This window comes from Nannobrachium achirus, assembly GCF_963921795.1.
Source record: "Nannobrachium achirus genome assembly, chromosome: 14".
Classification (NCBI taxonomy): domain Eukaryota; kingdom Metazoa; phylum Chordata; class Actinopteri; order Myctophiformes; family Myctophidae; genus Nannobrachium; species Nannobrachium achirus.
In genome coordinates, this window is record NC_137821.1 from 7,588,753 (window position 1) to 7,601,288 (window position 12,536).

The 12,536-nt window shown below is 43.7% G+C and overlaps 1 protein-coding gene across 1 annotated transcript in view; it reads left to right on the forward strand.

Moving 5' to 3' along the window:
• The window catches only part of rap1gds1 (RAP1, GTP-GDP dissociation stimulator 1), an 82,346-nt gene extending 75,079 nt beyond the window's left edge, over positions 1 to 7,267 (forward strand). Inside the window, exons 14-15 of the mRNA XM_080741261.1 lie at positions 2,313 to 2,441; positions 3,936 to 7,267. Of these exons, the coding sequence (XP_080597387.1) occupies positions 2,313 to 2,441; positions 3,936 to 4,066 (260 nt within the window). The 3' untranslated portion in view covers positions 4,067 to 7,267. The remainder of the gene's footprint in view (positions 1 to 2,312; positions 2,442 to 3,935) is intronic.
• Positions 7,268 to 12,536: the final 5,269 nt, after the last annotated feature.

The window sequence follows — 12,536 nt, forward strand, 5'->3', positions numbered from 1 at the left end:
ACGTTTCTATGTCAGCAATCTGGCCGGCCATCGTCAAAGAAAAGGTCCTTTTCACTTAACTGGAGCTCAGTTAGTCTGTTCTTGAGAGACTACTATGTCAGTGGTTCTCAAACCTTTTCATGTGAAGGACCCCCAAAATGATATTTATTTGGCCACGGACCCCCATTTCAAAATATCTAGTTCCAGGGACCACCCAGAAGCAAAATTTGAGTTACAAACGTTCGCTTTGAATATACATATATCCAAAGATTTGCACACATTTTCACAACTAATAGCAGATCTACAAGCTCGCAGCGCGGCACTCGGTGCCGCGCTGTGAGCTTGTATATCTGCTATTCTTCACTGGTTAAAGCATTCAATCATTTTAGGCCTAAATGGGTTAAATCGCGTTAAACTCACTTTGCCACTCCATTTGACATTCACTTTATGCATGTGCAACCCTCTATTCTGAGGACTCCCTCTTCGGCAAGGCAAGGCCAGTTGTATTTGTATAACACATTTCAACAACACGGCAATTCTATGTGCTTTACGCTGAGCATCAAGCAAACTAAAACACAATCACAGGATGCATGAAACAAAAGAGTGTCAAATGAACAGATACAATTACTATGGGGAAGAGAAATAGAATAGTCTAGTAAATCTAGGGAAAAAAATACAGTCAGGTTGGACAACATTGTATTATTTAGTTTTCCAACTGATTCTGTTAGGAAATTAGGTCTACTAGCCAGGATAAAAAAATCTACCACGATCTGCTCACTGCAAATACCCACAGTGGCCAAATCAAGTTGGGCTCCCATCGACTTTCTATACAGGAGGAAAATACCCAGAAAAAATATCAGCTTTAAGTACGATGTGAGGGGTCTAACTAGGGGTTTGTCATGATGCGGAATCCATTGCGAGCATTTGTTTTGCACAAAACACATTCCTTGGGCTAAAAATGGCCCCAGAAAATGATGGTTTAGTGATGAAAAGTGACGAGTCATCAAAGAAATCATCTTTTGTTGGCGTTTTCTGGGGCCAATGAATGTTTTTTTCTGCAAAACAAATGCTTGCAATGGATTCAGCATCATGACAAACCCCTAGTTAGACCCCTCACGTCCTACTTAAATACCCAGGAAAAAAAGTGTTTTTCTGGGTATTTTCCTCCTGTATAGAAAGTCGATGGGAGCCCAACTTGATTTGGCCACTGTGGGTATTTGCAGTGAGCAGATCATGGTAGATTTTTTATCCTGGCTAGTAGACCTAATTTCCTAACAGAATCAGTTGAAAAACTAAATAATACAATTTTGTCCAACCTCTGCCTTAATTTTATCGGACTAAAAAGGAACTCGATCAAAGGCAGCGACAAAGAGAAAGGTCTTTAGTTGTGCTTTTTTAAAGAAATAAGAGCAGGCAGCAGCAGCAGACCTGCCAGAGTTTTTTTGGCAGATCGTTCCTGATATGCGGCAGCGGCCGTCACCTCGTAAAGCAGCTGCAATGGCAGCACTTTGGAGGCTGAATAATGAAGTGAAACCAAATGGAACGTTCAGGCTGAGAGTCAGGCTAAAGACCCATTTAGAACGGGTACACATTATTGTGTATCATTATTTTATGCTTTAACGATTGAAAAATAGCAGATATACAAGCTCACAGCGCGGCACCGAGTGCCGCGCTGCGAGCTTGTAGATCTGCTATTTTGTGAAAAATTTAGGCCCGATTCTATAAGTGTCTTTTGACTCCTTCTAAGGTTTTTTGAAAAACCTATGTTTCTATTTCAGCAATCTGGCTAGCCGTCGTCAAAGAAATGGTCCTTTTCACTTAACTGGAGCTCAGTTGGTCTGCTCTTGAGAGACTACTATGTCAGTGGTTCTCAAACCTTTTCATGTGAAGGACCCCAAACTGATATTTATTTGGCAACGGACCCGCCTCTGAACATATCTAGTTCCAGGGGCCCCCCAGAAGCAAAATTTGAGTTACAAACGTTCGCTTTAAAAAATACATTATATTCAAAGATTTGCACACATTTTCAGAACTTTTTCAAAAATAGCAGATATACAAGCTTGTAGAGCTGCTATTTTTCAATAATTAAAGCATGCAATAATTCTAGGCCTAAATGGGTTTTAAGGACCCACGGTGATAGGAGTCCACTTGCAGGCTGAGAAGCACTTTTTGTGGGGTCATTTCTAACGATGATGTTTGGCTGCATTTCCAGAGCTGCAATTATACTTTATTTTCGTTAGTGATTAAACTCTTATCGATTACTAGCAGTTGTGTCTCTTGTGCTCACGTTTTCTTGTGATGTATTGATACTCATATGGGCTCCTGTGTTGCAGTGGCAGCAGAGAAGGACTTTGTGGGCTCCAGTCTGGTCCCAGTGCTGCACAAACTGCTGTCAGACGAGAGGAGCGCACCGGAGATCAAGTACAACTCTATGATCCTCATCTGTTCACTCATGGGATCAGGTGAGACATTCTGTAACTCTAAGATCCTCATTAGAGGTCTTCACGGGTCCAATTTGAACTACCCGAACCCAAAAGGACCCGGGGGAAATGGACCCGGACCCATATGGCCCTGTCTATCATTTGGAATTTGAGAACCGTTACCCGAGCAGCCCCGAGACATGATGGATCCGATCCGAACGGCCCCGCTTGTTATTAGAAAAATTAGATCCGATACCCGAGCAGAATTCAGATACCCGGGAACCGGGGCAGACGGCCCCGGCCCGCCCCGTGGTAAATGCTCGGAAATGGCCCCGTTACCCGGCTCGGGGCGGGTCGGATCGTGGGTAATTTCGGATCTCGGGCAGGTCCGAAGACCTCTAATCCTCATCTGTTCACTCATGGGATCAGGTGAGACATGCTGTAACTCTATGAATACGCATACATCCCCTGACTACTACAGTAACAACCATGGCCACCGTTGCCTTGTGCCCCTCAAACCAGTGGCCTCAATGTGTAGACAGTAGACATCTGTGTCTCTTTCTTGTCATGTAGACACCAGTGATGTTACTAGGTTTTCAATGTAATGGGTCCCGGGACCCACAGGTGGTCATTCAAATGGGTCCCAGAAAAGTTTTATGAGTCCTCAATACAATGTTTTCGAGTGCTGTGAGCTTGTAGATCGGCTATTTTCAAAATGTTTGCCTATTTCTTATATTTTATTTTACAATTTGGCTAATGTTTGAACTTAGAACTACTAAAACTACTAAAACATGTGCCCCTAATGAATTCGGGCACGCGAAATGGCGTCGGACGTCGGTGGAATCAAAACATTGACGTTTCTATCGCCTGTTTAAGACTTTCTACGTGGATTTTATTTGTGTTAACGTAGGGTAAAGTAGGATGCTTTCACCCATGAACAATGGTGGTGTCTGTGTGTGTTTTTCTTTTACCGCGACCTGGTAAATTATTTTAACATGGACTCCAATGGAGGCGCATCCCCGGGACCCCAGGACCATGACATGAATGAGTCCCTGGGCGACTTGAATGAGGTTTTGATGCGGGATGCGCACGTAATGACATCACTGTGTTTTTTTGTTGAGTCCACATATTTAAACCAATCCAGTGCTTTTTTCTTTGATGCAGGGCTGAGCATGGATCATATTGTAAATACCATCATTTATCTATTTCACTGCAGATTAGGTTATCATCCCTAACCCTTAAATTCAACCAATTCTCTCCTCCTCTCCTCAGAGCCTCTGAGCAAGGAGGTCCAGTACAACTAACAGGTCTCTCTCTGTGCTGTGTCCTTCTCCTCAGAGCCTCTGAGCAAGGAGGTCCAGTACAACTAACAGGTCTCTCTCTGTGCTGTGTCCTTCTCCTCAGAGCCTCTGAGCAAGGAGGTCCAGTACAACTAACAGGTCTCTCTCTGTGCTGTGTCCTTCTCCTCAGAGCCTCTGAGCAAGGAGGTCCAGTACAACTAACAGGTCTCTCTCTGTGCTGTGTCCTTCTCCTCAGAGCCTCTCAGTAAGGAGGTCCAGGGCCTGTCCTTCATGGAGGTGGTGTCCAAGCTGCGAGCGCACGACAACAAGACGGTGTCGCACCAGGCCTCGCTGACGGAGCAGCGGCTCACCACCGCCCAAAGCTAAATGACTCTGACCCACCTCCACCTCCACCTCCCCATATGCCTGCACCACCACCCTCTGTGCCCACACACCATCGTCATGTGCCAAGGTATCACACCCACCCACCACCACCCACTTCAACTGCCAGCTGGCCCCCCGAGGGGTGGACGGTCGCTTTTTTTGGTCCCGTCCTCCTGTTCTCCTCTTCTTCTTCGAGCCCCCAAGCGGCGGCGCACCTTCCCCCCTGTCCCCCCTGTCCCCCCCAACTACACCTGCCAAAAGCACCACCCGTGTACCCCTCCCATGCTCCATAATCACCACCCCTTACCCCTGCCCATACCCGATGTTCAGCAGCTCACAGCGCGTCGCGTTTGCGACGTGTTGTGAGCTTGTAGATCGGCTATTTTTTTTGGCAAAGAGATTTGGTAGATTGAAAAAAAGACTATCAAGTACATATATTATAAGTACGTTTTAGGGGGTTGAAAAGGTGAATTGATCCGAGTGCACGATTTCACGATAAATTAAATCTCCACGATACGATTATCGCAAGTGTTTTTTTTATCACGATAAACGATAGTATCGCTTATCGTCCCATCCCTACCACAAATCCCTGCTGTCGTTCATTCAGCATTCTGGATCGAATCATTAGCAAGACTCGTGAACGATCCGCTCAAATCTCTGAAATGTGTCGTCCATGCTTTCGTCCCCTCCCCCCTAATAGCCCTCGGCACACAGGATGGGAGGTGCGGGACGTAATAAAAAAACGCTCCCGCGATAGTGTTTTCCTCGGGACGATCGCGCTATGAAGGCTCAGGGGTTAAAGTTATCAGTCCTGGGGACTTTTTTTTCTAAAGTCACATATAGGGACATGGTCTGAAAATAAATTTCGGTCTTGGGATTGTTTTGGGGCTTTAACCCCTATGAACGGTGAACTTGGAACGAATCGATTGAGTGGATCAAACGTGAATGAAATGATTCGTTCACTGAAATCATTCGTTCACTGAAACGAATGTGATTTCCCATTACTGCTGTGCTAATATCCCGGTAGTCTCGCGTAGCCAGACAACTCTTCCACAATCTCCGGATGCTATATAGAGTCTGGAACGGCAGCTCCCAAACGGCGAGTATCGGAAGTAGCCACTGCTACACGGAACTGTAGTCCCATTGGAAACGTAACAGACACACAAAAGTTCAGACAAAGTCATTTGAGCAGCATATTCTTGTTATGGGTGTATAGTTTAAGAAAACGTTTGAAAACATCATGGAGGTAACACCAATAACACCAGAGAAAGACGAAATAACGCCCCCAGAAATATTGAAAGGAGACTTAACGCTTCCAGTAGGACATGTTATTGCTACTGCACCAAGGGAGCGGTTGCGTCACATCCGCTCTATCTCGCACTCATCGTTTCTATTTCCGTTTGCCAGACTGTATGCCGGGAGCATTTGCCCAAAAACAGTCTGGCCTCGCGAGACTAATATCCCGGCAACCCCCGAAAAAGTCATTAACCACCAATCCTGTTCATAGCCCTCACAACCTTCCCAAAACCACCACCACCCAACCGACCCCGCCGATGTACCCCACTATACCCTCCCCAAATCCTCTGCATGCCCCCCTCCCCCACCCCCATCCCCCGCTACAAGCATCTCTATGACAAACAGAAGGCACCGTAGACGAAACGTCAACCGCAATAGATAAAGATGAGACGACACTCTTTTTAATGACCATAGCTGTGATGATGATGATGATGATGATGATGAGGATGATGATGAGGACGCCACCGACCGAATCGCCCGCCAGTAAAAAAGAAAATTGAAGAAAATGTACAAAAACAAAACAATCTTGTTGTGTGTGCAGATTTTTTTTTTGTTTTGTCTTCTTTTTTTATTATTTAAAAATGTAATAATAATAATATTAATAATGATAAATAAATACAAAAAAAAAGAAACACACAGCCATTCATCACAATGTGACCAATTGTGTCCCCATGTAGCTTGAATATCTTAGAGTACCTGAGATGAAAAACAGTCTACAGTCCATATTTTAAAATTCCATATTTTAAAATTACCAGACTGTAAACCACAAACTAGAAGTTTTTAATCTGTTAAATTCTTAATGCACTCCCCCCTCATTTTGTTTTATTATGAATTATAAGACATAATACTTATGGAAAGTGGAAAAACAGTATATCTCCAGCAGTTTGTGGAACAACAGTTTAAGTCCATACAAGCAATATTCAGCAGACAAAGGGAGCAGATAGCATTAAAACAGACAATTGAACACAATGAGGTGGGAGTGCATTAACAATGTAACAGATTATAAATGACTAGTTTGTGGTTTACAGTCTGGTAAATCCAAAAATATATCCACCTGTTTCCGCGGGAGTTTACTGGAGATTATTTGGACCTGTTTGGACCACACTTCCGGTTTAACAGCAGACATACAAGCTCACATCGCGTCGCAGATGCAACCCGTTGTGAGCTTGTAAATCACACTCGGCTGTGGCGCCGGAAGCTCGGTACAGCGTCTGTGCAATGCACTATGGGGCGTTGGAAACTCGTGGATATATTCAAAAAAATTCAAATATGGACTTAGACTGTTAATCGTCTCAGGTTCTCATGTCGACTTTGAACAACGTGCATGTTTTAGTCCTGTTGAAGATGTGTCCGTGTTCATGTTCACATTACCAAAAACACACCTACCGCCTCTTCGAAGGTATGTCTTTTGTTTTGTTTCGTTTTTATTTTGTATTTTTTTTTAACACTTTGCCTTTCTGGTGTCGACTCTTTTAGATTTTAACCTGATGTTTAAATTATTCCGCTCTCAAGGCAACGACGCACACATTGTTTCCCGTCTTCGAGCGTTCGTTGTTGTCGTCACGGCAACCTCGCTGGTTCGACGAGAGGAAAAACGCCCGTGGCGTGTAGAGGTGTCAGCAAAATCGCAAGATACTTGTATGTAGAATGTGTTGTTTGTTTGTTTTTACCCCAAAAACTTAGACGTAATCGTTACGTCGATTGTTTTACGATCATAGCAGAGAGAGTATTATTTATTATGACGTGGCATGTGTAACTCGGAGAGGTCGGCACTTGCTCGGCCAAGCTCCGCCCTCGGGTACGACGCCTCTCGCGTCCTCGTGGTTCGCAGAAACGCTCAAAAAGCAACGTTTATTTATTTATTGTCTTCTTCTCCTCTGGCTCGACGTTGGGAGTCAACGTATGAACTTTGTAAGCGAACACGCTGTTAGTCGAGATCGTTCAGCGAAGCCGGCCGACCGCGCCTGTGTGTGCGTGTTGTGTTTTAATACATGGTGGGGGAGGGGGGGCAGGGTAGACCGTGAGGAGGACGGGGTGGGGGAGGCGACGGCGGTCAACTAGGGCTTTGCGTGCGCTGCAGCGTTAGCGCATCGTTTTGTGAGAATGGCTGATAAGATTAACCTGACTGCGCCAGATGGTGGCAGTAGTGCGTATACTGCATATACCGCCCTACTGTTACCATCTGGATATGCTCGGGCAGACCCGAGCATATCCGTTTTTTTCAAGTTCTTTAGCAGGTGATTGGATGGGGCCGTCTGTCTATCACAGTCTGGGAGTGCCGACTCCAACCACTCATATTGGCCTGTCTGCATGACTTTACACCCAGAATCCGCCTCCTGGGTTTCCACGTGGTCTGCAGTCAGACTCTATTGGCTCAAAGCCGCTCAGAGCCCGACCGTAGCTTTCGCTGATTCGTCCGGTTTGGGACTTCACGAGTGTTATCAACTCTCCCCGAGCAGGTTCAGATGGTAAATTAGGGCGGTACGCACTGCTGCCACCATCTGGCGGAGTCAGCTTATGATAAGATGCAGGCACCAGACAACACTCTGTCACTGTCTTTGTACCGTTGCAAAGTCGCCTAGATGACGATTAGCCACTTTAAAAAGGTCATACTGTGTAACGTTCATTTTAGTAGTCTTTCTTCTTTTTTTATTTTTTTGGCGACACCTCTGGTCTGGTCTATGGTCCCGGTCCGTTAAAACTGCGATTCCCAGAATGCAGTTCGGAAACAAAACGCATTGAAGCTACAACATTGGATAAATGGGTTTTACAGCAATTGTTGTTGCAATTGTTGAAGAATTGGGCCTTTAACTTGGCTAATGTTCAAGCATGTTCTAATCATGTATACTTTACAATTACTGACCATTTTCCAATGTATTTATTTGTTTTAATGTATTTTGGGGAGAATAGACCATTTCACATGGAGGTGCCCACTTTAGCATAGTGCCCACTCTTCCTGTTACCGGGCAGACAACTCATGACTACAAATATTGTTCAGAAAAGTTGTAAAAAAAAATAAGAAAAAAGATATATGTATATATACAGTTAAAGTGAAAGATTATATCACAGATAACTTTAGTTACACGGTATGACTTTAAATGTGTGACGTAGTTCGGTGGTTTTCAACCAGTGGTCCGGGGACCACCCGTGGTCCTTGAGGGGATGGAGAGTTGCTAACCAAATGGACACTTCCCCCTAAACATTTTTCGGGCTATTAGACGTCTAATATACGTCTAAAATACGTCTAATATACGTCTAGATTTGAAAGTTAGACTAGACGTTGATTAGACGTCTAATAGGCGTCTATATATAGACAGTCTATATTTTAGACGTCTAATAGACGTATATAAATAGACCGCGTCTATATATAGACAGTCTATATTTTAGACGTCTAATAGACGTATATAAATAGACCGCGTCTATATATAGCCGTTGAAATAGCGTCTAATCAACGTCTAGTCTAAGCTTAGACGTCTAAAAAACGTTCAAATCTATACCTCTATTTTAGACCAACGTCTAATAGACGACTATTGCTCAGTGGGTTATAGATCTTCAACTTTAGAGAGCGTCAATTGAAACCAAATGGAATTTTACGCTCTCAAGAGTTAAATCATTGCTAAACACCTGCATTACTTAATGTACAAGAAGTCCACACAATCAGAGAACGTAGAAGAATTATTTTGATCAACGCTTGCCTGTCATCTCTCTTAACACATCAACACAGCATGGAATTCTGGGAAAAGAACTATAGCAAGATGTTCTACGTTTTGGTTCTGAGAGGATAAATCTCATCAAACGGTGGTTCTGTGGCTCCGATGCCCAATAAATAATAATGGACCTTGATATGAAAAGGGTTGGAAACCACTGATGTAGTTCTTGGTTCTTCTTGGAAAATCTTCGACAACGTGCACGCCATCTCGGCATGTTGCGTACCGTACTTAGCACCCTTCTTTACTGTACATGCTCACAATGTAGCTCTGGTCCACAACGTTAGAAAGAGTTCTCCGTAACGCTATGTCACCGTCGATCCCAGGCTGCTCAGCCTCTCGTCTGTAGTAAAACATTTAAAATACACTTTCGCTACTCACCAAAACAAAGACTCTTCTAAGATGTTGAAAGTAAGCCATTTACCATGAGAGGTTGGCTGATTTACCACTGTTTCAGGGTTGTGGCACAAGGCGAAGCCGAGTGCCAAACGAAATGAAAGAAAACACATTTGTAACTTGCAAGGTTATTTAGTTATACGACTGCAACACAACAGTGGGCGGGGTCCATGAGCCAACTCAAGGTTGTTGACTGATTTATCACCGTTTTAAGCCAATCAGAATCCAGTATCTGAACATGTGACCACAAAAAAGTGGTAGAAGCCTGCTTTCCTTAGTCGGAACACTCTCAGAGCCCCCCCACCTCACATCTAAAGTACACTTTTTGTCCAGAAAAGAACATATTTCACCAGACATTTTTAGCTACTCCACACCAGCCCTCTACAGATCTTGTCAGTGGAAAATTACATTGGCCAGATATTTTCTGGCTAAAAAGTGTATTTTAGACGTGAGGTGGGGGGCCCAAGGGTAGCCTGGTTAATAAACCAGACTGCACAACACCACCCCCTGTTGGTAGTGGTGGTGTTGTGTAGTCTGGCCCTTCACATTAAATATGCTTTTTCCACCAGCCCTCAGAAAGGGCGAGCCAATCAGGGCTGTAGGCTTGGGGCACGTGGTGGGTGGTGGCCTGGTTCAAAACCATTCAGCCAATCAGGCGAGTCTGTGTGTATTCAAACACATTCCCCCCCTCCACTCTCATTACAGACATCAAACATATCCTAGTCTTTGATGCTTTCAGTGACTAACGAGCTATTGACACTTGTATGGCTCAATCAATTACAGCAGCTCACAAGCCCTTTGAAGTTCAGAGGGAGCAATTAAGAGCAAGTCAACTTAACATTTTTTTAAACCACCCCTTGGAAATGAAAATTCTGCTCCCGAGTCCAGACTAATATCCGAACACGCAGTGAGGAATTAGTATGAGCAACGCCAGGCTAGTTCAAGAGTGTTCCCACTAAGGATGGTAGGCTTTCAACTCCCTAAAGCCGTCTTTGTTTTGGTGAGGAGCAAAAACGTTGTTATTGTTTTACTACAGACGACACAATGAGAACTCCTCCTAACGCTATGGAGCAGAGCTACCCTCACAGTACATCCAACCCGGTTCCACCACCACCGGCTCTTTTGTCAGGTATGAATGGTTATTTATGGACATTTGTACCCTTCTAAAGACACGTCCAAAAACAAAGATGTATAATCCACAAGTAACTGCATAAAAAACATGAAAATACTATAGACTTTAAGTGTTTGTTGTAAATGTCACAAGTTGTACATTTGGAGGACTCTGTAAACTCAGCACATAATTAAAAAAAACAGATGATTGCTGGAGATGATGATGTGTGTCGTCGTTATTGTTAAAATGTGTATTTTTGCCCACACCACCTGTGATTTTTTTTTTTTAATCTCTTTGAAGTTCCAGGATGCCCCCAGTCTCCATAGACCATATTCACACCACGGCCGTCTTGGATCACATGACTTCCTGGGATTGCAGCCTGCATTACAAACCATTGTGAACAATGGAGCGATGGTCCCAAAATATGAGTTCTGTTCAACCAATTTCTTTTTACCAAATTGACAAATAGGCAGATGACAACATCAACATCCCCAAAAGGATTTAATAGAAGGGTATATCCACAATATTCATGGTAGTTAGTTTGCAGTGTTACTCTGTACAAAGACTTGTTACAGTATGCAGACTAGAGCTTGCTCTGCCATCATATAGTTAATATTACTGTATTGTGATTTTTGCATATTAATCAGAAACAATCTAACAACAAATAGTTAATATGATAGTGGAGCAAGCACTGCACAGATAGCAAGTCTTTTTACACAGTAAGGTTGCAACCTAACTACCATGAATATTGTGGATGTACCCTTCTATTTAATCCTTTTGGGGATGTTGATGTTGTCATCTGCCCATTTGTCAATTTGGTAAAAAGAAATTGGTTGAACAGAGAACTCATATTTTGGGACCATCGCTCCATTGCTCACAATGGTTTGTAATGCAGGCTGCTACTCCAGGAAGTCATGTGATCCAAGATGGCCGCGGTGTGAATATGGTCTATGGACTTCCATGTGCACGGATCATGCAAGCCCATGCCTAGATCATGCACCACGTGTGTGCACGCTGTTCACAGCTTTCAAACAAAAAGAAATCTGCTTGGAAATCCGTTCAGGCATTCATGAGATAGCAGCCATTATGTTTTCTTCACATGTAAACAAACATGGCTGCCATGTTTGAAAGTTGGCGTTGGTATGGGGGTTAACTCACCCACTGCATAGGACGAGTTTGACGAGCTATATTTATGGGTCCACTCTGCTTATAACGAATATGACGAGTTCTCAATTAGCTTTAATAACTATAAAACAAAAAAGTATGATCGCCGATTCGCCGTCCATAGCGCTCTATGGACTGGCCCTATTCACAAAAAACGGATCTGGATGTTCCAGAACGGAAATGGGGGGGCGGGACAACGACGCCTGTATCCTGTCTGCCGAAATGTCATCCGGTTCAATGTTGTGCAACACCAGCGTGGCGCTCAGTAGGTTTCGCTTTGAGCGATGGAAGGCTGTAGTGTTTTGTTGCTTACCGTGCCTGGATCGTATTGTGAATGCAATCGGTGAACCATCGCGCAATGGATTCGCGCACGCGCCCACGTTAAAGGTAGGCAAAATCCTGGCGGTGTGGACCATTAGAAGGGTCTTAAAAATAGCGGTGGGTGAGTTAAACATACTGTACAATTTCGCGATCATAATTGAATGTCCAACTTGATCACACGTACAGCGTCACACGAAAGTATCAAAAGTAGCAGATCTGCAAGCTCAAAATGCTGTGGGAAGCAACTCCTCTTTAGCTTGTAGATCTGCTACTTTTGAATTATAATGCTGAAAAGTAACATGTTTTTTTTTCTTTTTACATAATGACAACGATACAAAGATAAATCGAAAATTGGTGAAGTGCTCCTTTTTTCAAATGCTAAAGTGAGTTAAAGAGTCACTTATGAGTGAGATTCATATGGACAAGGACGAGACGTTACGGTTGTCACCCTGGTTTATTAGATATTAAGCATATCAGC